Source organism: Oncorhynchus mykiss, chromosome 5 (genome assembly GCF_057628025.1).
Source record: "Oncorhynchus mykiss isolate SJ-2025 chromosome 5, ASM5762802v1, whole genome shotgun sequence".
Classification (NCBI taxonomy): Eukaryota; Metazoa; Chordata; class Actinopteri; order Salmoniformes; family Salmonidae; genus Oncorhynchus; species Oncorhynchus mykiss.
In genome coordinates, this window is record NC_143026.1 from 88,754,035 (window position 1) to 88,780,733 (window position 26,699).

A 26,699-nucleotide genomic window follows, 5' to 3' on the forward strand; every position below is an offset into this window, starting at 1 on the left:
CCAAAGTCCCCACACTTTCAGCAAAGATTACTGTCACTTCAAAAGAGTAGAGCACTTGTCAGAAGATGTACAACAGGCCAACAGAGTTGAAATGTAAAAAACATAATGTATCAGTAATAATTGCTTTTGTGTGAAAACACACAGAACAAACTAATATACCATTTGGCAGACACTTGTATCCAAAGCAACTTACAGTCATGTGTGCATACATTTTGTATGTGTGGCCCCGGTGGGAATCGAACCCACGACTCTTGGCATCGCAAGCAACACGCTAGACCAACTGAACCACACAGGACAAACTATATTATTCAACACTTATAACTCTGTTATATGGAAGTAATCCTTGTTTGTGAGTTCAAAAAGCCTTTTGTTTAACACTTTTACGGACAAATCAGCCATGCCTCACTGTGAGACCATGCCCTCTCTTTCTCTGAAGATTAGTTAAATGTCTAAATACACTTAAAGCCAGCCTACACTAAACAAACATATGTATTTTGTATGTATCTGATGTTGTGCATCTCAGAGGAAAGATCAGAAGTGGAGGGAAAGAGATGTGTGGCGTAGATGAAATGGGACTTCCTGTAAAATAAGGTAAAGTACAGAGTCTCAGCTAGCTGTGACATCACTTGTCGCGTAGCGCTGAGGGACCAGAGGCGAGGTTTAGGGTTAGGGGAACACATTCAGGAAGCTGTGTCCGCTGATAAGACTGGAGGGAAGACATACAGACAAATACACACAATTTCAACGTTTTTTTTTGTTTTTTTGTTGTTGAGAATAAGACGGATAATTTGTAAGAGTTTCTTTTGGCGTTACCTTTAGGACGTATGGTCTCTGGGTAGTGTGATCGTCGCTCCTGGACATGGCAGGTCTCTATGGACTGAAGATCCTGCTGCTGTGTACTGGGCTCATAGAGCTGGCCATATGTAAGTACAGTATGATACCCAGGGGATGGGGCTGATGGGAGGGCTGTTATCCCTTTAATGGTGACAGGGCTGTGGGGCCTAAATTCACCAATAAAGTACATGGAATTGTTTAAGAAAATGTAGCCCGATGCGATCATTTAATAAGGTTGATCAAATCTAATTTACTTGAGGCATTTTTCTTCAGGAATTTCTAATGTTAACAATGGATCAATCATGTTTGAGAGAGGGATAAAGGGCTGTGGTTCAAGCAGGATATGGTATACTTATTTTTCAGACCAATCAAAATGCAAATAACTTTGTTAGGTTTAACTATTAAAAGTGAATTGGAATAGAGTAACTCTGAGATTGTCAAGTCCTTCTAAAAACTGTCTGGGTGGGCGTCACCTGGAGGACTAGCTTTTAAAGAGGAGTCTGCTGAGTTGGTCCCCTCATGTTTCCCTCAGAGAAAGGACACACCTGATGATTAGTCAAATTCTTACTCTTAACTTGGTCCACTAAAATGCATTCAGTGATTGGATATCTATCTAGATCAGGGACTTAACATCTAAGTAATAATCTGAAGCTAATACCTGCCTTTCACTGTGCAACAATGCTACATTCAAAACCTCTTGCTCTGTGTGCAAAAGTGCACCCTTGTTTGTGTATATTTAGCGTGAATCTCCAATACATGTTAATGCTCTGAATGTAGAATGTACTTCTACCAACTGCAGTAAGACACACAGAGTTCAGATGTGGGGTTCTTTTTAGACAGATCACAGCTCAACCACTTCCGTGTTCCATTTTGAGCGGCCTGTCTGCACTTCCTGGTAAAGCTATAGCTGAGGTCAGGGCCGGTCCTTGCCGTTCTGCCACACTAGGCGAGACCAAAAAATGCACCGGCAAAACTAGAATAGTCCCAGTAAGCAACATTAAAATAAAATATATATTTAAAATGTATATTTTCCAGATGCTGAATTTAGGTTCTGAATGAAAGGTGAAAAGATGTGTTTTCCATACGTTTATAATAAATATTTTCCAGGATGTTGAAAAAAACATATTTTCAAGATGTTGAAATCAGGTTAATTTGGGTTCTGAATGACAGTTGAAAATATGTATTTTCCAGATGTTGAAATCAGGCTCAGCTTTGATTCCGAATGAACGTTGAAAATATGTCATTTATAGCCTTGATTTATTTGGGACAAATCAAGACTAGTCCAGACCGTACAAAATGTGAACCAAACATTATTGATTTAGATTTGGTCTGTGGACCAATCTAAATCAATGTCCGTGGACGTGGAAGTCAGGCCGGTCCAAAAAAAGAATTCCAAAAGGCGTCGGCCCATGCTTACTGAGGTGTAGCCTACAGTATTGCCTGAAATTCAATTTTATGAATGCCCATCTATGTGGTAAGCCTACCGTTTTTAAAGCACAAAAAAATAAGAAAAAAAGAGGGCTCGTGCTTAGTGGGGTGTAGCCTACCGTGTCGGCCACGATGGGATTTTATGAATGCCCATCCATGTGGTAGGCCCACAATTTTGTAAAACAGGCCGTTGAGTTGGCTTTATTAATCCTGATTCCTGTAACTAATCAATTTGGCTATTTAATCTATGAATATCAGCAACCCAACGTTATCTGGGGTTATCGTGAGCCTATTTGCAATGTGTTTACACAGCGGGAAATGCAGAGGTATTTTCTTTTTCGCTATTTTCAGATTGTCAAAAATGTTTAGGATACAAACTTGAAACCACTGATCATGACAATGAGGTGAAACTTGTGATTGTCCATTCTATATTGTCCATTTTACTTTAACCTGTCTTGGTTTTAGGATATGTTGTTTGTTAACATGACATTTTTTATTTGATTGGGTACTTTACTTTAGGCTATTTGATCTGGAGAAACCTGATGTAAAACGTGTCTGTCTCATTACATTGTCATCCATTTTTATCTCCAGCCTGTAGGCTACAGAAAAGGCCACATACTCTTTCTTCCGCATATGTAGATGTCAATGTCTGCTACATGATTTATGTTAGAGAATTTTTTTGACGGAACGTTGGTGGAGTTCTGCAGCGATGCATCTCTCCAACAGCATCCTGGAGAGGCGCGCTGGGAGTGGTGGGAGCGCGCTGGCAGTGGACAAGCAAAATATTTTGTGCCCCTACCTTTGACAAAGTGGATACTGCTTATCACAGGAGGGCATCAACGCCCACCTAAAAAGCTGTCATTGTTTTGGGGCAGAATTACGTGAGGTTTTATGTATTGTTGTTGGAGGTACATCTTGATCAGTACAGCTCAGAAAATTTCACCCTCGTCAATCTTCCGCAATAGGCGATGGCCTCTTCCTGCCTAATAAGCGTGTCCCGGCGGTGGCTGAGATGAAACTTAAGAAAATGACGAGAGAAAAGCAGAAGCCTTTGAAATGAAGAAGCGGTGTTGAAATGTTCATAGAGCTGTATGATTAAAACAGCGTTTCAGGAAGGAGAGGGGGATGTGGTGAAGAGGGGGATGAGGCTTAGCAGAACAACATCTTATCTGTAAATGTAAATTATAGAGAGACAGAGAGAGAGCAAGGCTGTGCATATACCTTTTTTTTGGGGGGGGGGGGGGGGGGGGGGTGTAGTGTAATGCAAAAACAAGAAAAATGTATCCATTACTATTATATCCATTACTACAGCCATTACATATCAATTATTATATCCATTATTATATCCATTATTATATCCATTACTACATCCATTACCGTATCAATTATTATATCCATTATTATATCCATTACTATATCCATTGTTATATCCATTACCATATCAATTATTATATCCATTACTATATCCATTATTATATCCATTATTATATCCATTACTATATCTATTACTATATCCATTACTATATCCATTACTATATCCATTATTATATCCATTATTATATCCATTACTACATCCATTACCATATCAATTATTATATCCATTATTATATCCATTACTATATCCATTGTTATATCCATTACCATATCAATTATTATATCCATTACTATATCCATTATTATATCCATTACTATATCCATTACAATATCAATTATTATATCCATTACTAAATCCATTACTGTATCCATTACTATATAAATTACTATATCCATTATTATATCCATTACTATATCCATTACTATATCCATTATTATATCCATTACTTTATCCATTACTATATCCATTACTACATCCATTATTACATCCATTACTATATCCATTATTATATCCATTACTATATCCATTACTATATCCATTACTATATCAATTATTATATCCATTACTATATCCATTACTATATCAATTATTATATCCATTACTATATCAATTATTATATCCATTACTATATCCATTACTATATCAATTATCATATTCAATACTTTATCCATTACTATATCTATTACTATATCCAATAATACATCCATTACCATGGATGTATGAAAACAAGAAAAAATGTATGAAATGTTGTATGAAAACAAGAAAAATTGATCCATTACTATATCCATTACCATATCAATTATTATATCCATTATTATATACATTAATACATCAATTATTAAATCCATTACTTTATCCATTACTATATCTATTACTATATCCATTACTTTATCCATTACTATATCCATTATTATATCCATTACTATATCCATTACTATATCAATTATTATATCCAAACCAACTCCATTTGTTGCCATTATCATGTATCCCAGTGGTCTTGCTGACATTTTGACCCTCAACGCCCCCAAAAATAATGGTACAAAACTTGTGAGTCACTAACTTGGCTCATCTGAAATATGACAATGATCAATCAAATCGCAAAATAAAATATACAATCACATACTGTTTTAATAAAAAAAAAAGTCAAGGTACAATATCACATTTAAAGTCAAGGTACAATATCACATTTAAAGCCATAGTCTTGTTTTAACTCCAAGGGAAAAAAATTGTCTTTGACTTCAATGATAAACTGAAATAGTTGCTCTTTAAAACCAGAAGATTGCAAATTAATGTGAATATTAAACAAAAAACTAAAAGTTCAAATCAATACATCAGGCTTTCCATCTATACAGTACGTTCCATGTTCTAGCAGAGATGAGTCTGTAGTAGATTGATAAACTGTATTTCTGATGGATGATTAACATAGGCCAAGTCTGTTTGCCAGGAAAATCTGGAGGAAATGAAACAAGTTATTTCTAGTCACTAATCAGGATATGCGCATTCACCTTTGCGCGCCAATGCCGGTGACTGGTCATTGGTCAACAATCAAGACGAGCAACTTTTGGGTTCTGAAGCATACAGTGCATTTGTAAAGTATTCAGATCCCTTGACTTTCTCCACATTTTGTTACGTTACAGCCTTATTCTAAATGTTTATTTTATTTTTTATTCTCATTAATCTACAGTGCCTTGCGAAAGTATTCGGCCCCCTTGAACTTTGCGACCTTTTGCCACATTTCAGGCTTCAAACATAAAGATATAAAACTGTATTTTTTTGTGAAGAATCAACAACAAGTGGGACACAATCGTGAAGTGGAGCGACATTTATTGGATATTTCAAACTTTTTTAACAAATCAAAAACTGAAAAATTGGGCGTGCAAAATTATTCAGCCCCCTTAAGTTAATACTTTGTAGCGCCACCTTTTGCTGCGATTACAGATGTAAGTCGCTTGGGGTATGTCTCTATCAGTTTTGCACATCGAGAGACTGACATTTTTTCCCATTCCTCCTTGCAAAACAGCTCGAGCTCAGTGAGGTTGGATGGAGAGCATTTGTGAACAGCAGTTTTCAGTTCTTTCCACAGATTCTCGATTGGATTCAGGTCTGGACTTTGACTTGGCCATTCTAACACCTGGATATGTTTATTTTTGAACCATTCCATTGTAGATTTTGCTTTATGTTTTGGATCATTGTCTTGTTGGAAGACAAATCTCCGTCCCAGTCTCAGGTCTTTTGCAGACTCCATCAGGTTTTCTTCCAGAATGGTCCTGTATTTGCCTCCATCCATCTTCCCATCAATTTTAACCATCTTCCCTGTCCCTGCTGAAGAAAAGCAGGCCCAAACCATGATGCTGCCACCACCATGTTTGACATTGGGGATGGTGTGTTCAGCTGTGTTGCTTTTACGCCAAACATAACGTTTTGCATTGTTGCCAAAAAGTTCAATTTTGGTTTCATCTGACCAGAGCACCTGCTTCCACATGTTTGGTGTGTCTCCCAGGTGGCTTGTGGCAAACTTTAAACAACACTTTTTATGGATATCTTTAAGAAATGGCTTTCTTCTTGCCACTCTTCCATAAAGGCCAGATTTGTGCAATATACGACTGATTGTTGTCCTATGGACAGAGTCTCCCACCTCAGCTGTAGATCTCTGCAGTTCATCCAGAGTGATCATGGGCCTCTTGGCTGCATCTCTGATCAGTCTTCTCCTTGTATGAGCTGAAAGTTTAGAGGGACGGCCAGGTCTTGGTAGATCTGCAGTGGTCTGATACTCCTTCCATTTCAATATTATCGCTTGCACAGTGCTCCTTGGGATGTTTAAAGCTTGGGAAATCTTTTTGTATCCAAATCCGGCTTTAAACTTCTTCACAACAGTATCTCGGACCTGCCTGGTGTGTTCCTTGTTCTTCATGATGCTCTCTGCGCTTTTAACGGACCTCTGAGACTATCACAGGGCAGGTGCATTTATACGGAGACTTGATTACACACAGGTGGATTGTATTTATCATCATTAGTCATTTAGGTCAACATTGGATCATTCAGAGATCCTAACTGAACTTCTGAAGAGAGTTTGCTGCACTGAAAGTAAAGGGGCTGAATAAAGGGGCTGAATAATTTTGAACGCCCAATTTTTCAGTTTTTGATTTGTTAAAAAAGTTTGAAATATCCAATAAATGTTGTTCCACTTCATGATTGTGTCCCACTTGTTGTTGATTCTTCACAAAACAATACAGTTTTATATCTTTATGTTTGAAGCCTGAAATGTGGCAAAAGGTCGCAAAGTTCAAGGGGGCCGAATACTTTCGCAAGGCACTGTATATTAATACCCCATAATGACAAGTAAAAACAGTTTTTTTTATGTTTGCACATGTATAAAAAATAAAATTTCAAATTTACATAAGTATTCAAGACCCTTTACTCAGTACTTTGTTGAAGCACCTTTAGCAGCAATTACAACCCCAAGTCTTCTTGGGAATGACGCTACAAGCTTGGCACACCTGTATTTGGGGAGTTTCTCCCATTCTTCTCTGCAGATCCTCTCAAGCTCTGTCAGGTTGGATGGAGAGCGTTGCTGCTCAGGGTTCAAGACCAGGCTCGGGCTGAGCTACTCAAGGACATTCAAAGACTTGTCCCGAAGCCACTCCTGCGTTGTATTGGCTGTGTTCCTAGGGTTGTTGTCCTGTTGGAAGGTGAACCTTCGCCCCAGTCTGAGGCCCTGAGCGCTCTGGAGCTGGTTTTCATCAAGGATCTATGTTCTTTGCTCTGTTCATCTTTCCCTCAATCCTGACTAGTCTCCCAGTCCCTGCCGCTGAAAAACATCCCTACAGCAAGATGCTGCCACCACCATACTTCACCATAGGGATGGTGCCAGGTTTCCTCCAGAAGTGACGTTTGGCATTCACTTCAATATTGGTTTCATCAGTTCAGAGAATCTTGTTTCTCGTGATCTGAGAGTGCTTTTGGTGCCTTTTGGCAAACTCCATTTGGCTGCCATGTCTCTACCATAATGGCCTGATTGGTGGAGTGCTGCAGGGATGGTTGTCCTTCTGGAATTTTCTCCCATCTCCACATAGGAACTCTGGAGCTCTGTCATAGTGACCATCAGGTTCTTGGTCACCTTCCTGACCAAGGCCCTTCTCCCCCTATTGCTCAGTTTAGCCGGGTGGCCAGCTCTAGGAAGAGTCTTGGTGGTTCCAAACTTCTTCCATTTAAGAATGATGGAGGCCACTGTGCTCTTGGGGACCTTCAACGATGCAGACATTTTTTGGTACCCTCCCCCAGATCTGTGCCTTGACACAATCCTGTCTCGGAGCTCTCCGGACAATTCCTTCAACCTCATGGCTTGGTTTTTGCTGTGACATGCACTGTCAACTGTGGGACCTTATATAGACAGGTGTGTGCCTTCCCAAATCATGTCCAATCAATTGAATGTACCACAGGTGGACTCTAATCAAGTTGTAGAAACATCTAAAGCATGATCAATAGAAACAGGATGTGCCTGAGCTCAATTTGGAGTCTCATATCATAGGGTCTGAATACTTATGTTAATAAAGTATGTCTGTTTATTTTCTGTTTATTTTATTTTTTATACATTTTCAAACCTTACCAAAAACCAGTTTTTGCTTTGTCATTATGGGATATTTTGTGTAGATTGATGATGAAATAAAGCAACGTAAGAAAATGTGGAAAAAGTAAGGGGTCTGAATACTTTCCAAATGCACTGTATATATATATATATGACTAGTATATATGACTATATATATATATATACTATATATGACTATATATGCATATATATATATATATATATATATATATATATGACTAGTATATATGACTATATATATATATATATATATATATATATATATATATATAGTGCCTTCAGAAAGTATTCACACACAATACCCCATAATGTGGAATTGTGTTTTTTGACATTTTTACAAATTAATAAAAAATGAAATGCAGAAATGTCCTCAGTCAATAAGTAGTCAACTCATTTGTTATGGCAAGCCTAAATAAGTTCAGGAGTAAACATTTGCTTGATAAGTTGCATGGAATCACTCTGTGCAATAATAGCATTTAACATGATCATACTCAGTGATGTGTTGTATTGGATTTGCCCCAAACATAACACTTTTTATTCTTTGCCACATTTTTAGCAGTATTACTTTAGTACCTTGTGGCAAACCGGAGCATGCTTTGGAATATTTGTATTCTGTATAGGCTTTCTTCTTTTCACTCTGTCATTTAGGTTAGTATCGTGAACTACTACGTTGTTGATTCATCCTCAGTTTTCTCCCATCTCATCATTAAACAAAGTTTTTTAAAGACACCATTGGACTCATGATGAAATCCCTGAGCGGTTACCTTCCTCTGCCTGAGCGGTTACCTTACCTTCCTCTCAACTATATTTGTAGTGACTGGGTGTATTGATACACCATCCAAAGTGTAATTCATAACTTCTCCATGCTCAAAGGGATATTCAATGTCTGCTTTTTTAAAATGCATTTACCAATAGGTGCCCTTCTTTGCGAGACATTGGAAAACCTCCCTGGTCTTTGTGATTGAATCTGTGTTTGAAATTCACTGTTCAACTGAGGGACCTTGCAGACAATTGTATGTGTGGGGTACAGAGAGGAGGTAGTCATTCAAAAATCATGTTAAACACTATTATTGTACAGTCCATGCAACTTATTATGTGATTTGTTTAACACATGTTAACTCCTGAATATATTTAGGCTTGCCATAACAAAGCGGTTGAATACTCATTGAGTAAAGACATTTTAAACGTTTCATTTTTTATTAATTTGTAAAACAAAAATGATATATTCCACTTTGACATTATGGGGTATTGTGTGTAGACCACTGACTCTCAATCTCAATTGAATTCATTTTAAATTCAGGCTGTAACACAATAAAATGTGGAACAAATCAAGGGGTGTGAAAACTTTCTGAAGTCACTGTATATATATTTATATATACAGGGCTGAGAATATTTTCTGAATCACTGTATATATATTTATATTTTTTTATATACAGGGCTGAGAATATTTTCTGAATCACTGTATATATATTTATATATTTATATATACAGGGGTGAGAATATATATTTATATATACAGGGGTGAGAATATTTTCTGAAGAAAGTTTCACATCATTCGATTTTTTCAACATTTAGTGGTGTTTCAGCCTGAATTTAAAATTGATTAAATGTAGATTTTGAGAGAGAGATTGGGGGAGATAGCCTTCGTCACATCTCGCCTTGGCCATCTTTATCACGTTATCACACCCCACCTTGGCCATCTTTATCACGTTATCACACCCCAACTTGGCCATCTTGCTATTGATGAGAACGAGCCACCAGAACCCCTACAAGCCTCTATGCAAAGTACATAGCAACCAGCTCTCCATTAATAAGTAAAGGCGTAGCTTCCTCTTGATGGTCAATTTTTGTTGTTGTCTCAAACGCAACTGCAAACAACCTACACTGGATGTGTGAAGACATTTCACTTTTGCAATCAAACTTTGATAGCAGACTCACTGGTGGTAATGAACCATGGTTCTGAGGTGGTTCACCCACTACCTCAGTTACATATTCACAAACTGAGAGTAACACCTTTCAATCCTGAAGAGGTGTAGTAGTGTGAAAAAGTAACAAAAAGAATCCCCAGCCAGTCACAACAGCAGCATCTGACCAGGTTTTCATTGGGTGGGCGGACCAGTAAAATGGCAGTGCAGGGTGTGTCTCCCTTGGAGTTGAGCAAAGAAAAACACTTGAATACTTCTGTAGCTCTAAGTGCCCTTTTCTGTTGTAGGTCTCTGTTCAAATGGAAGAGAAACACAGTGTTATAGCAGTTTATTTTGGGTTGAATACTTCTATAGCTCTAAGAGCATTCTTTCTGTTTCATTTTGTGTCGTTTTGTATGAGTCCTATGAAGGAAAATACTAGCGGGTCAAACCAAAGCAAGTGTATGCTGAAACATTGTGACAACCTAATTGTATTGAAATAAGGAAGTAAACATTTTAAGACGCTGCTTTTTGCATTTTGCCTTAGAAGCTCAGGGTTTGGGTTACAGGAAATCCAGCACAATGTTAACAGCACAAATCATCTAAAGTAGACCAGACCTTAAAGGTGTAATTGGGTCTGGAACATTCCATACCTATCTCATGTGAAGTAAAAAAAAAATATATATATTTAAAATGGTCAAGAGCCTTGGTGCGTTCACACCTGTGTGCATTATAGTCAAATAGATTGATGTAATGTTAGATAGTAATGTTGGCCACAAGTCCTTGATGATGACTTAAATATCATTTTTCAGGTGACGGGGATACAACTTCAGGAGGTCAGTTGGTCTTAAAATGATTCTCTAATTCATGTCTTTATCCCCCAGAATCAGTCATGATTTGTCCACATCTGAAGGTGACCGTTGCATGATTGCAGATGCTATTCACATTAATGCTCAGAGGCAGCAACAATGCGTTCTCTATTTTATAGCAACTGGCGACTCGAGCACAAGCACTTCTTACCCTGCAAGCACCCTCAACCAAACCCAGACATCTGACCCTGCAAGCCCCCTCAACCAAACCCAGACATCTGACCCTGCAAGCACCCTCAACCAAACCCAGACATCTGACCCTGCAAGCACCCTCAACCAAACCCAGACATCTGACCCTGCAAGCACCCTCAACCAAACCCAGACATCTGACCCTGCAAGCCCCCTCAACCAAACCCAGACATCTGACCCTGCAAGCACCCTCAACCAAACCCAGACATCTGACCCTGCAAGCACCCTCAACCAAACCCAGACATCTGACCCTGCAAGCACCCTCAACCAAACCCAGACATCTGACCCTGCAAGCACCCTCAACCAAACCCAGACATCTGACCCTGCAAGCACCCTCAACCAAACCCAGACATCTGACCCTGCAAGCACCCTCAACCAAACCCAGACATCTGACCCTGCAAGCACCCTCAACCAAACCCAGACATCTGACCCTGCAAGCACCCTCAACCAAACCCAGACATCTGACCCTGCAAGCACCCTCAACCAAACCCAGACATCTGACCCTGCAAGCACCCTCAACCAAACCCAGACATCTGACCCTGCAAGCACCCTCAACCAAACCCAGACATCTGACCCTGCAAGCACCCTCAACCAAACCCAGACATTTGACCCAGCAAGCACCCTCAACCAAACCCAGACATCTGACCCTGCAAGCACCCTCAACCAAACCCAGACATCTGACCCTGCAAGCACCCTCAACCAAACCCAGACATCTGACCCTGCAAGCACCCTCAACCAAACCCAAGCCTTTCCTACAAACACCTCCACCTCTCAAACCCAGGCTTTGCCTACAAACAACTCGACCTCTCCATCTTTGCCTACAAGCACTCCACCCATCCACAACCAAACCTCACCTGCAAGCACCCTGACTTCCACTACAGCTATCCCCACAGGTTGGCCTCTCCTCCATGGGATGCTGTGTTGTGTCCATTGATAGTAGATCATGTTTCTCCTACTGTTGTGATGTTGTAATGGAATGTTCTGATGTTGTAATGGAATGTTGTGATGCTTTAATGGAATGTTGTGATGTTGTAATGGAATGTTGTGATGTTGTAATGGATTGTTGTGATGTTGTAATGTAACGTTGTCCTCGTGGATTCTCACCTGTCTGTTCCGTCTTTCAGGCAGCCAGACTAAACCAACACCGCCAAAGTGTGAGTTCCAATTCCTTGGTTTGAGATGCATTCTAAGACTGTGCATGATAGGGATAGTTCACCTGAATAAATAAATTAATAAATAATGATCAATCTTTTCATGTAATCTTATAGGTACATACACGGTCACGCCTGTCATCTATGGCTTTCAGATTGACTTAAAGGCCTCAACCTCCGACACATACAACATATCGTACCAGGATGAATCAGGAAAACACATTACTGTTGAGCATCAAACGGTGAACTCCACTATTGTGGTATCATTGAAGCCTTGCAGGAAATACACTTTTACAAAGATTCAGCCTGAATGTGAACTCCAAGGAAATAGCACTCTGAGGACTGAGAAAATGGGTATGTCAAAGGCACTGAGCATACACTGTTTAATAAGGTATTATTTGTTAATTACATATGAACTAATAATCCTTATTAAATCCTGTGGCTAAATAATGATTTGGAGGAAAACAAATTGTGGGATGTAACAGTCACTGTGTTTAGTAATAACATATCTTTTTAGGTTGAATCTCAATACAATGACAAATTACTTACTTATAATAACTATTATGTAAATGCACTTGTAGTTAACTAGCTGTAGACTATGATACTTATCTAAAATAATACATGTTGGAAAAATTGTTAAAAATCTATATTTTTTTTAACAAATGTTTGCACAATTTAGATGACCTAGAGTTTTCCACCAACACGAAGCCGGGATATTTGTGTTATGTGACGAAATGGGATATCAGTGATGCTGAATGGAACAGTCCTGTTATCACCTGGGACAAAGACAACTGTTTTCAGCTTTTAGATGAACATTTCTGCACAAACTTCACAACCAATGTAGCTGTGCCTGGAGATTGCAGTGTCAACATCAGCAAAACTATACCAATAACAGCAGGTGAGATTACTATAAATACTCAGAAAGAAAAGTATTTAAAAGGTTAAACGGGAATTACTCAACAGCAAAGGACATTTCTCAATCACTATGACCTGCTATCCTTTATTTAAACAATCCTGACCAACAGTGTACAGTGCATTCGGAAAGTACAGTATATGACGCTACAAGCTTGGCACACCTTTATTTGGGGAGTTTCTCACATTCTTCTCTGCAGATCCTCTCAAGCTTTGTCAGGTTGGATGGGGAGTGTAGCTGCACAGCTATTTTCAGGTCTTTCCAGAGATGGTCAATCGTGTTCAAGTCCGGGCTCTGGCTGGGCCACTACGGACATTCAGACACTTGTCCCGAAGCCCTGCGTTGTCTTGGCTGTGTGCTCAGGGTTGTTGTCCCGTTGGAAGGCCGAACCTTCGCCCCAGTTTAAGGTCCTGAGAGCTCTGGAGCAGGTTTTCTTCAAGGATCTCTCTGTACTTTGATCCATTAATCTTTCCCTCGATCCCAACTAGTCTCCCAGTCCCTGCTGCTGAAAAACATCCCCAGAGCATGATGCTGCCACCAACATGCTTCACCGTAGGGATGGTGCCAGGTTTCCTCCAGACGTGATGCTTGTCATTCAGGCCAAAGAGTTCAATCTTGGTTTATCAGTTCAGAGAATCTTGTTTCTCATGGTAAATCTTGTTTTCTCATGAGAGTCCTTTGGGTGGCTTTTGGCAAACTCCAAGTGGGGTGTCATGTGCCTTTTACTGAGGAGTGGCTTCCGTCTGGCCACTCTACCATAAAGGCCTGATTGGTGGAGTGCTGCTGAGACGATTGTCCTTCTGGAAGGTTCTCGCATCTCCACAGAGGAACTCTGGAGCTCTGTCAGAGTGACCAACGGGTTCTTGGTCACCTCCCTGACCAAGGTCCTTCTCCCCCGGGCGGCCAGCTCTAGGAAGAGTCTTGGTGGTTCCAAACTTCTTCCATTTGAGAATGATGGAGGCCACTGTGTTCTTGGGGACCTTCAATGCTGCCAAAATGTTTTAGTACCCTTCCCCAGTGCCTTGACACAATCCTGTCTCTGAGCTCTACGGACAATTCCTTCAACATCACGGCTTGGTTTTTGCTCTGACATGTACTGTCAACTGTGGCACCTTGTATAGACTGGTGTGTGCCTTTCCAAATCATGTCCAATCAATTGACTCCAATCAAGTTGTGGAAACATCTCAAGGATAATCAATGGAAACAGGATGCACCTGAGCTCAATTTCAAGTCTCATAGCAAAGGGTCTGAATACTTATAATAACTGTGAATAACATTTATAAAAATCTGTTTTCGCTTTGTCATTATGGGGTATTGTTTGTAGATTGGTCAGGATTTGTATTTATTTAATACATTTGAGAATAATGCTGGAACATAACAACTTGTGGAAAAGGGAAGGTGTCTGAACACTTTCCAAATGCACTGTATACTCTTATAAGATTAGTCCAAATGAGGACTAAAAGAGATCCTAATCAGAGCATATCAAAGGCTGTGGCCACATTTTACACGGCTGCTGATAAACCATAATGTGTTAACCAGTATCACTATTTTGTCTCTTTTGTGCATGGCTATAATTAAATCTTTCCTATTTTGAAACAGAGTATTCTACAGTCAAACATTCTCCCAATCTGGAATTCAAAAACGTACTCCCTGTTGAAATAGTATGGAAAAACAAGCCAAAAAACTGTAGCCCTAAAGATCTGGACATTCATTACACCTGTGAAGGTAAAAATAATGTTTCCACATTTCATATGAATTTACATATGATAACAATTTATTTTTTCAAAGGAATCACTAATATTCTTGTTTTTGTCCAGGAAACAACGGGTCTATCAACTTGGATGATTTGGAACCCTTTCAGAAATACAGCTGTAGTGGAAAGATTACTCACAACAGTAAAGTCATCAATACCAAGTCCATTGACGTTGAAATCAAGTGTAGTAAGTTATTATACAAACATTTTTTAAGATAAACTCTCCATCGACTTAAACATTTGAATACTGAAAATAGCCTATAACAAGACATAACATGCATTTATTTCAGTATCACTATGATCATATTATTCTTATATTTCACTCCGTAGAAGTGGACATTAACCAAACGTCTACAAACACAAACACCTCCATAAGCCTTAAATGGACCAATGACAGCATTAACTGCCCCAAAAATACTCAGCTATTTCACTCCTGCGTTTCCTGTAGAATTGAGACTGAAGTTAAAGGTAAGCTACAATTTTCAGAGACATTTTAAGTAATTATTTTACCCACCAAACAAATGAACCTTATTTTAATGATAAGTCCCTATGGAAAACACAGGTATGTATGTTTTCCTAAAGATGTGGTTGCCTTTACAATTGTATGTCCGTGGCAGCTTGTAGAATAAGCAGTTGCCTCAGGTGGGAGATGAGATCATTTATATATATATATATATTTAAAACAAACAACTAACTGATAAGAATTTCAGATCAAACTTTGACTCCTTTTTCATCCATTTTTCAGATTGTTACACCACGGATGAATTACATTATGATTTTAATAAATTGCAGCCGTTCACAAATTATATCTGTTCAATTGAGCTACGGTACAAAGACATGAGCTACGATACATTCCCAAAAGTGTCTGAGACAATCCTAACTGCACCTGGAGGTAAGTGTGACATACGTTGCATATATCATTTCATTCACAATATATAGCAATATGATGATTTTTAACATACTGCAGCAATCTTTACACGATGCAGATGTTGAAGTGAAGGGTGCTGAGTAAAAATGTTTCTGAACCGTAGTAAATGATCATAGAATATGAAGTGGAAGAATGCAGTTCACAACAGGCCTATATGAAATAACTGCTTCACATCTGTTGGGATCTGTGAACAGGATGACCATAATGTAATCTGTTGCCTATGTTTGTGTTTGACAGTACCTGATGAGGTGGGGAAAAAACCGAGTTTGACTTATACTCAGAACAATGCTTTTACCATTACATGTGAGGAATTAAAGCCAGTTCAGTGGAAGGGAAAAGAGAAGTTGTACATTGCAACGATCACTGGGTCTGAGACAAAACAACAAAAACATAAAAAATGCAATTTTACATTTGCGGACCTCAGCTATTTAACAGACTACACAGTTCAGGTACGTTATTCAACATTCATACAGTAAAACCTAATGTATTGACTATGCTGTGATATATCGTGGCATTAGATACTGCTGAATGAAATGCTCTATGTACTGTATGTAGATGAGTTAAACAGAAGATGTAGAAATGGTGTTTCACCAGTATGTCTCTCAGGTAATGTGTTCACATAGTCAGGATGATCATTAACAAGAGTATTGGCTCGATTATTGTGCGTTCCTGTTAACCCCAGTGGGTTTGTTGGGACCAGGAACTATTGTGATGGAAGGATCGAAGGACATGAATGTCTTCTTTTTTCAGATCGTTGCATTCAATGGGAAATACAAGAGTAAACCAATAGAAACACAAATTACTACTCGCTGTAAGTAGTTTTACATGTACAGAATTTTTTTGTTTTATTTTATTTCACCTTTATTTAACCAGGTAGGCAAGTTGAGAACAAGTTCTCATTTACAATTGCGACCTGGCCAAGAGAAAGCAAAGCAGTTTGACACATACAACGACACAGAGTTACACATGGAGTAAAACAAACATACAGTCAATAATACAGTATAAACAAGTCTATATACGATGTGAGCAAATGAGGTGAGATAAATAAATAATTAAAATAAATACAGTAGGGAAAGAGGTAGTTGTTTGGGCTAAATTATAGGTGGGCTATGTACAGGTGCAGTAATCTGTGAGCTGCTCTGACAGTTGGTGCTTAAAGCAAAGCTAGTGAGGGAGATAAGTGTTTCCAGTTTCAGAGATTTTTGTAGTTTGTTCCAGTCATTGGCAGCAGAGAACTGGAAGGAGAGGCGGCCAAAGAAATAATTGGTTTTGGGGGTGACCAGAGAGATATAGCTGCTGGAGCGCGTGCTACAGGTGGGTGATGTTATGGTGACCAGCGAGCTGAGATAAGGGGGGACTTTACCTAGCAGGGTCTTGTAGATGACATGGAGCCAGTGGGTTTGGCGACGAGTATGAAGCGAGGGCCAGCCAACAAGAGCGTACAGGTTCGCAATGGTGGGTAGTATTGGGGCTTTGGAGACAAAACGGATTGTACTGTGATAGACTGCATCCAATTTGTTGAGTAGGGTATTGGAGGCTATTTTGGAAATGACATCGCCGAAGTCGAGGATTGGTAGGATGGTCAGTTTTACAAGGGTATGTTTGGCAGCATGAGTGAAGGATGCTTTGTTGCAAAATAGGCCAATTCTAGATTTAACTTTGGATTGGAGATGTTTGATGTGGGTCTGGAAGGAGAGTTTACAGTCTAACCAGACACCTAGGTATTTGTAGTTGTCCACGTATTCTAAGTCAGAGCCGTCCAGAGTAGTGATGTTGGACAGGCGGGCAGGTGCAGGCAGCGATCGGTTGAAGAGCATGCATTTAGTTTTACTTGTATTTAAGAGCAATTGGAGGCCACGGAAGGAGAGTTGTATGGCATTGAAGCTTGCCTGGAGGGTTGTTAACACAGTGTCCAAAGAATCTTATGCAGAAGCCTGCAATAAATATACTCAAGTCAGACTGATTAAAATGATACACTTTGTATGAATATTACCTTTCTCTGACTCCAATTAACAAAATAATATGACTTTGATGAACTGTATGAACAAGTAGCCATTTATCCCTCCTCCTCCCTCCATTCATGGTAGGCTAAACAGCATTCAGTGTTGCTATTACATTGTTGTGTAAATGTCCCTTTACCACTCTTCTCATCTGTTTTCAGACAATGACAAAGCTGTGACTGGGTTCCTTGTGTTCCTCATCATCCTGACGTCTCTGGCTCTCCTCATCTTTCTCTACAAGATCTACAACCTGCAGCGCAAGACGTCCAAGTGAGTATTTAGTCAGTTCCTGTCTGACAGGAAGTCTCCAAATGCTACAGTAGGCTTCAGATTACCTTCAGATTGTATTTGAAGAGGTAGCTGTGTACAGTCGTGGCCAAAAGTTTTGAGAATGACACAAATATTTATTTCCACAAAGTTTTCTGCTTCAGTGTCTATAGATATTTTTGTCAGATGTTACTATGGAATACTGAAGTATAATTACAAGCATTTTATAAGTGTTGTTTGCTTTTATTGACAATTACATGAAGTTGAGACAAAGAGTCAATATTTGCAGTGTTGACCCTTCTTTTTCAAGACCTCTGCAATCCGCCCTGGCATGCTGTCAATTAACTTCTGGGCCACATCCTGACTGATGGCAGCCTATTCTTGCATAATCAATGCTTGGAGTTTGTCAGAATTTGTGGGTTTTTGTTTGTCCACCCGCCTCTTGAGGATTGACCACAAGTTCTCAATGGGATTAAGGTCTGGGGAGTTTCCTGGCCATGGACCCAAAATATTGATGTTTTGTTCCCCGAGCCACTTAGTTATCACTTTATGGCAAAGTGCTCCATCATGCTGGAAAAGGCATTGTTGGTCACCAAACTGTTCCTGGATGGTTGGGCGAAGTTGCTCTCGGAGGATGTGTTGGTACCATTCTTAATTCATGGTTGTGTTCTTAGGCAAAATTGTGAGTGAGCCCATTCCCTTGGATGAGAAGCAACACCACACATGAATGGTCTCAGGGTGCTTTACTGTTGGCATGACACTGGACTGATGGTAGCGCTCACCTTGTCTTCTCCGGACAAGCTTTTTTCCTGATGCCCCAAACAATTGGAAAGGGGATTCATCAGAGAAAATGACTTTACCCCAGTCCTCAGCAGTCCAATCTCTGTACCTTTTGCAGAATATCAGTCTGTCCCTGATGTTTTTCCTGGAGAGAAGTGGCTTCTTTGCTGCCCTTCTTGACACCAGGCCATCCTCCAAAAGTCTTTGCCTCACTGTGCGTGCAGATGGACCCACAACTGCCTGCTGCCATTCCTGAGCAAGCTCTGTACTGGGGGTGCCACAATCCCGCAGCTGAATCAACTTTAAGAGACGGTCCTGGCGCTTGCTGGACTTTCTTGGGCGCCCTGAAGCCTTCTTCACAACAATTGAACCGCTCTCCTTTAAGTTCTTGATGATCCGATAAATGGTTGATTTCGGTGCAATCTTACTGGCAGCAATATCCTTGCCCGTGAAGCCCTTTTTGTGCAAAGCAATGATGACAGCACATGTTTCCTTGCAGGAAACCTCCAAGGTTGACAGAGGAAGAACAATGATTCCAAGTACCACCCTCTTTTTGAAGCTTACAGTCTGTTATTCGAACTCAATCAGCATGACAGAGTGATGATCTCCAGCCTTGTCCTTGTCAACACTCATACCTGTGTTAATTAAAGTCCCTCAACCGGTCTGGTAGTTTTTCTGACTCAGCCAGTTTCTTGGCCACAGCCTGCTCCAGCTCTGAGCAGACAGCTCTGGTCTCCAGCTGTTCAGTGAGGGGAGAATCAAGGTCATTCTGGAGCTTTGTGTTCCTGGTCTGCTCCTCTGGGATTTGAGTTGGTTCGCTTGAAGCTGAAACTTCAAGCTGGAGCATTTATCCTTCAGTGAGACCTGAAGCTGAGATAGGATGACGTTTTGTTCCCTATCAATGGTCTTGAACTCACCAGCTGTATCCTGGAGCTTGATCTGTAGGTCTTGGATCTCTGGGATCAGCTCCTGGTGTTCGGCTGACAAGGTGTGGAACTCAGAGAAGAGTTATTGGTGTTCGTTCTCCAGTGCCCAGTGTTTGGCCTTTAACTCCTGTAGCTCTATGACTGTGGTCTGGCTCTCCATAGTCAGACTCTCATAGCAGCTGCGTTCAGCCTGGAGGGAGGAACTGAGAACTTGCTCTTCTCCAAGGCCAGAGTGTGCTCATGGAGCTGTTGATTGTCTCTCTGGAGTCTCTCTGGATTCTCTCTGGATTCTCTCTATCTCTGGAGGCTCTCTCTCTCTGGAGGCTCGCTTCCAGCCGGGCGCTTCGTGCTTTCTGTCTATCCACAGCTTCAGCTTCTGCAGCTCTTTAACGCTGGTGTGCCTCTCCGCGGCCAGAATAGCACACTCCTCTAGTGGTGTTTGCTGCTGAGAGAGGGAAGCCTGAAGGGCAGACTGGAAGTGCTGGCTCTCCTCCTCCAACAGCTCAGAGTCCTGTTGGTCGGCTTTAAGGAGCAGGGAATCCAGGGAAGCTTCCTTCGCTGTGTTCTGCTCCTGCAAGGCCTTCAATGCCAGTAGGATGTTGTGCATGTTGGAACTGTGAGTCTTCTCTGCCTCGAAAGCTGAGGCCATTTTATTGGCTGCCAGCTAGAGCTTGACGTTGCTTCCACTGCTCCTCAGCTAGCGAAGCCTGAAGAGAAGCTTTGGCTGCCCTCGCACTTACTATAGCCTCTCTGTGAGACCAGCTCTGAATCCCTCCTATCATTACTGAGGACCTCAGGGCACACAGGCACCTGTAACACAATATATTTTTTTAAGTCTAGCCATCCTCATATTAACTCACCCAAAGAACAGCAGAATTACTGTGACCAGTTCACTCAATAGTAGTTCAATTGAGTACTGGATTAACTGAATAAACAGCAGAGACAGAATGCAATATGGAATTGCATTAAATACTTTGGGGGTATGGCACCTCGTCTCAGAGGAATGCTCCTTGGAGCCAGATGCTTATGACAGGTAACCCTTTGCTGGGCAGCTGACAACACAGAAAGATAACTCTTCCTGCTGGTCCTCAAGGATGGAGGAGGTAGACTGTGCATGCATCTCCTTGGCTGAGTCCTCTTCACAAAGGTCCTGAAGCAGCAACACCACATGAAGCAGATGTGTATAATGTTAGTATTGATCCCTCATTGAGCAGCATCTTAACCCACTACCATAAATCCAGGATATCAAATTGAGTTAGAAAGGACTTTTTTTATTTTTCCATTATTTTTTACCAGGTAAGTTGACAGAGAACAAGTTCTGATTTACAGCAATGACCTGGGGAATAGTTACAGGGGAGAGGAGGGGGATGAATGAGCCAATTGTAAACTGGGGATTATTAGGTGACCATGATGGTTTGAGGGCCAGATTGGGAATTTAGCCAGGACACCAGGGTTAATAACCCTACTCTTTCGATAAGTGCCATGAGATCTTTAATGACCTCAGAGAGTCAGGACACCCCTTTAACGTCCAATCCGAAAGACGGCACCCTACACAGGGCAGTGTCAGCCCTGGGCATTGGGATATGTTTTTCTTTTTTTTAAGAACAGAAATACTACATCTCTGTCCTACTGCTCACCAAAATACACTATATCTCTGTCCTACTGCTCACCAAAATACACAATATCTCTGTCCTACTGCTCACCAGAATACACTATATCTCTGTCCTACTGCTCAACAAAATACACTATATCTCTGTCCTACTGCTCACCAAAATGCACTATATCTCTGTCCTATTGCTCACCAAAATACACTATATCTCTGTCCTACTGCGCATATCTCTGTCCTACGGCTCACCAAAATACACTATATCTCTGTCCTACTGCGCACCAAAACACACTATATCTCTGTCCTACTGCTCACCAAAATACACTATATCTCTGTCCTACTGCGCACCCAAATACTGCTGGACTGTTTTAAGGTGCAACAACTTTCTACCACACTGTTCTAGATACTTTACACACATATGACTGATTTACCTTCCTTGTGGTCCATTGAACAGTGATGGATTTTTTTAAGCCTGTATTTAACTAGGCAAGTCAGGTAAAACCTCTTAAGTCTACCCCTTCCTTTTTCGAACATTCTGTTAAAAATCGCGCAACTTTTCAGCGTCCTGCTACTCATGCCAGGAATATAGTATATGCATATGATTAGTATGTGTGGATAGAAAACACTCTGAAGTTTCTAAAACTGGTTAAATCACGGCTGTGACTATAACAGATTGTGTGTTTCATGGAAAAGCGCAAGAAAAACTGCTCTCTGAAAGCTAAAAATTATTTCCATGCGTCACTTTCATGGGTTGTTAAAAGGGCACAAAATTAATTATGGACCTGCATGCAATTCCTACAGATTCCACACGATGTCGCCATTGTCGTCATTTTCCAGGGACTTTTTTCTTGGTAAATCCAACTAACTGGATTCAATTTCTTCCGGTCTCCACCAGGATGTTTTGAATGTGCACATTGGCAGCCATTGATTTGAAGACGAGGAGCTATTGAATATACATCGCCCTGTAATCATTTTGATAGATTATAAACGTTTACTAATACCTAAAGTTAGATTACAAAAGGATTTCAAAGTGTTTTGTGAAAGTTTATCGTCGACTTTTTTAATTAAAAAAAATGACGCAGCGTTTTAAAACGATGTTTTTTTCTGAATCACACAGCTTCCATAGAAAGCTATTTTGGGTATATATGGACCGATTTAAACGAAAAAAAGACCAAATAGTGATGTTTATGGGGCATATAGGAGTGCCAAGAAAGAAGCTCGTCAAAGGTAATGAATGTTTTATATTTTATTTCTGCGTTTTGTGTAGCGCCGGCTAAGCTAAATCTTTGTTTACGTCGCATTCAGGCATTTGGGGTGTTGCATGCTATCAGATAATAGCTTCTCATGCTTTCGCCGAAAAGCATTTTAAAAATCTGACTTGTTGGCTAGGTTCACAACGAGTGTAGCTTTAATTCAATACCCTGCATGTGAATTTTGATGAACGTTTGAGTTTTAACGAGTACATTTAGCATTTAGCGTAGCGCATTTGCATTTCCAGGTGTCTACTTGAGACATCTGCGTCTCAAGTAGGAGCAAGAAGTTAAGAACAAATTCTTATTTACAATGACGGCCTACACCAGCCAAACCCAGACGATGCTGGGCCAATTGTGTTCCGCCCTATGGGACTCCCGATCACAGCCGGTTGGGATACAGCTTGGATTCCAACCAGGGTGTCTGTAGTGACGCCTCTAGCACTGAGATGCAGTGCCTTAGACCACTACGCCACTCGGGACTTCCAGACCACAGTTACTACTTCAGCCTTAAAATGTTTGATATTGTTCTGAGCTGCCACAGTTTTCAAGAGTAGCTTCTGGCTGCCCTTGCTGTCAGCCAGCTTCTCTTTCTCAGTAGGGGGCCGTATCAGCCGCTGAGACTTGGCAGCAAATCCAGCCTTCAGCTTGCAGATGGTCCTCTTCTGGCCTGCCAGGTGTTCCAGCCTCTGGTTCAAACAAGTTCTCTGGCTGAGGCTTACTCTGTTCACAAGAGAGACCATGGCCATAATGTACATGTTAAATCACAGTGGACACTTGGATACATGACTTGGCTCAATAAAACGTGTGTGTCTGGAGACAATGTAAAAATATCAGTTACCTCTGCTTGACATCTTGTCCTTTTTCTTTCTCTCATCCTGTGAAAGTTTATCATTTTCACTCCTCTTGGAACGACCCATCCCGGATCCGGGAGAATTGTCATCAACTGACACTAATTAGCATAACACAATGGACAAAAAATATTACTAGAAAATATTCATATTCATGAAATCACAAGTGAAATATATTGAAAACACAGCTTAGCCTTTTCTTAATCATACTTTACATCCAAAACAAGACAAGCATTTGTGTAAGTTTATCGAAAGCCTAGCATAGCATTATGCCTAGCTAGCAGCAGGCAACCTAGACACGAAAATCAGAAAAGCAATCAAATTAAATTGTTTACCTTTGATGAGCTTCGGATGTTTTCACTCACGAGACTCCCCGTTAGATAGCAAATGTTCCTTTTTTCCAAAAATATTATTTTTGTAGCCGAAATAACTCCGTTAGTTCTTCACGTTTGGCTGAGAATTCGACCGGAAATTGCGGTCACGACAACGCCAAAAACTATTCAAAATTAGCACCATATTATCGTCTAAACATGGCAAATGTTGTTTATAATCAATCCTCAAGGTGTTTCTCAAAAATCTATTCGATAATATATCAACCGGGACAGGTGGCTTCCTAGTAGGAAAGAGAGAAACAATGGCCGCATTTGTCTTTTACGCACAAAACACTGAGAGCCTCCAGCTGACCACTTACGCAATGTTGACTTTCAGGCTCATTTTTCAAAATAAAAGCCTGAAATTATGTATTGTGACACTAGACACATTAGGGAAGCCATAGAAAAGGGAATCTGGTTGATATCTCATTCACTGCTCAATAGGGACGCATAGGAACACAGAGCTGTCTAAATAAGAGTCCCTTCCTGATTGGATTTTTCTCAGGCTTTCGCCTGCAATATCAGTTCTGTTATACTCGCAGACAAGATTTTTACAGTTTTGGAAACTTTAGAGTGTTTTCTATCCTAAGCTGTCAATTATATGCATATTCTAGCATCTTGTCCTGACAAAATAGCCCGTTTACTTTGGGAATGTTATTTTTCCAAAAATGAAAATAGTGCCCCCTAGATTCAACAGGATAAAAGGAAGGCTACTTGACTGTATCAGTAACCTAGGCTACACTTCTAGGAAAAGGGCTCTAGGTCCAGGTAAAAATGCTTTTGGGTTCCATGTAGAACTCTCTGTGGAAAGAGTTCTACATAGAACCCGAAAGGGTTCTACATGGATCCCAAAAGGGTTCTTCAAAGGATACTGCCATAGGGACCGCCAAATGGTGTACCAGTTAACTTAAGCCTACTCTGTTATAGCCAATGGTTTTTGGTTTGGAAGTCTGCAGGACCTGAAAGTATGGAGTAGATGAATCACTTAGAAAATGAACTATTTTACTAATTTACTATTTTACAGATAATGTGATATAAGGTTTAAAAATGTGTAGTTCTTACAATATACATACATTTATTTACATTAGCGTAGAAGACCATCATTTTTTTTAATCGTTGAAATTAAGCATAAATTATACATTAACGTTCAGAATGGATGAAATAAATCATAAATTACGTTCAGAAAGGGAACGGTGTGCTTTAGGACCATGCAAACGCCTTCGAGCGGGCAGGTAGGCTGTTCTAAAACCACATTTGCGCCACTGTAAAGAACTACCTTTTTCTTGGTCTATCAATTCTTTATATTTAAAAAAATCAATAAATTTGTCATATTACAGTCGACATAGATAACCCCTATGTCAAAGAGAAGAGGGTACCAACACATACACTAATTCTCTGTAGCCTGGTGTTTGTTTTTAGAGGAAAAAAATGTGCAATTCATTTCAGGAAATTGTATATGTTATAGCTTGAAAAACGTCAAACCATGTGGTGCTGTACAGTAGGAATGGTGGAGGTGAAAACTACACGTCTGTTTTTCCACCAGAAATTACTATAAGGGATTTCAAATGGCTTCTGATGTTATTATGCCTATATTTATATGTTAGTGTATTATTGCAGAAATAAATACATTTACATTTTATTTATGTGTAATTTCGTAATCAATCTGGGTGTAATCCAGACTGTAAACATGTTTTTATTGATTGATTGATTTCTCTTAAAACTATTGCACAGAGCTCTGGTGTTATATTCTTGAATAATATATTAATATCATACATTATAATAATACATAATACATAATCAGCACAGTAATTACATTTTTGAATTGCTCAAAAAAATACATTTAAAAAATGTGATTTAACTAGGCATGTCAGTTAAGAACAAATTCTTATTTACAATGACGGCCTACCCCGTCCAAACCCCCGATGACTCTGGGCCAATTGTGCGCCTCCCTATGGGACTCCCAATCACGGCCGGATGTGATGCAGCCTGGATTCAAACCAGGTACTGCAGTGACTCCTCTTGCACTGAGATGCAGTGTCTTAGACCACTGCGGCACTCGGGAGCAGTGGTCTAAGATAATATAAAATATAGCTGTCTAAATACATTGATCCTTTAGATAGTGGTCAATTATTATAAACATAATATAATTCCACCTTTCCAAATGATTGCCTATTATTCTATGTATAACACAAGTATTAACATTCACAAGAGAAAGAAGAAACAGTAGATAGATATGGGAAGGATATTTTTCCCTTTTAAGTAGGGTGAGTATGGGCACTTTCTGAAAACATGCTTTCCAGAACACCTTCCAGAATCGTCCCATTGTCTTAACTCCCACCTTGATTACATTCTAAATAGCTTCAGAACTCTACTACACTAAACACTAAATAAACACAGGATCAATGACTTTTCTTCAAACACAAATTGTCCTGAGACCAAAGTGGGACACTTAATTATTTATTGTTGAAGAAGGACAATAGTTTACTATAATAGAACAAAATAAGTATTTTTCTAATCTTGCAGCTGGCATAATATGGGCATGTTATAGTTTGAAATGTTCATGACAATTGATTATTGATCTGATAGTAAAACACGTCACAAAACCTCTTTAAACTGGCATAATATGGACATTTTATAGTATTCAGTAGTCATCACTCTGGATTAATGATCTACTAATGGTACACATCACAAAATATAT

General features: G+C 39.9%; 1 protein-coding gene across 6 annotated transcripts in view; it reads left to right on the forward strand.

The window, feature by feature from the left end:
- The first annotated feature begins 571 nt into the window (after window positions 1-571).
- The window catches only part of LOC110524798 (receptor-type tyrosine-protein phosphatase C), a 129,343-nt gene continuing 103,215 nt past the window's right edge, over window positions 572-26,699 (forward strand). For 2 of the 6 annotated variants that reach the window (XM_036978780.2, XM_090236249.1), the window contains exons 1-11: window positions 11,057-12,098; window positions 12,330-12,359; window positions 12,474-12,710; window positions 13,036-13,254; window positions 14,869-14,994; window positions 15,087-15,209; window positions 15,353-15,490; window positions 15,768-15,914; window positions 16,188-16,399; window positions 16,701-16,761; window positions 18,112-18,220. In XM_036978780.2, the coding sequence (XP_036834675.2) occupies window positions 11,072-12,098; window positions 12,330-12,359; window positions 12,474-12,710; window positions 13,036-13,254; window positions 14,869-14,994; window positions 15,087-15,209; window positions 15,353-15,490; window positions 15,768-15,914; window positions 16,188-16,399; window positions 16,701-16,761; window positions 18,112-18,220 (2,429 nt within the window). In that variant the 5' untranslated portion in view covers window positions 11,057-11,071. Of the gene's footprint in view, window positions 924-10,959; window positions 10,984-11,056; window positions 12,099-12,329; window positions 12,360-12,473; window positions 12,711-13,035; window positions 13,255-14,868; window positions 14,995-15,086; window positions 15,210-15,352; window positions 15,491-15,767; window positions 15,915-16,187; window positions 16,400-16,700; window positions 16,762-18,111; window positions 18,221-26,699 lie in introns of those variants that run through there. The other 4 variants (XM_090236251.1, XM_090236250.1, XM_090236253.1 and 1 more) reach the window with 4 other exon arrangements.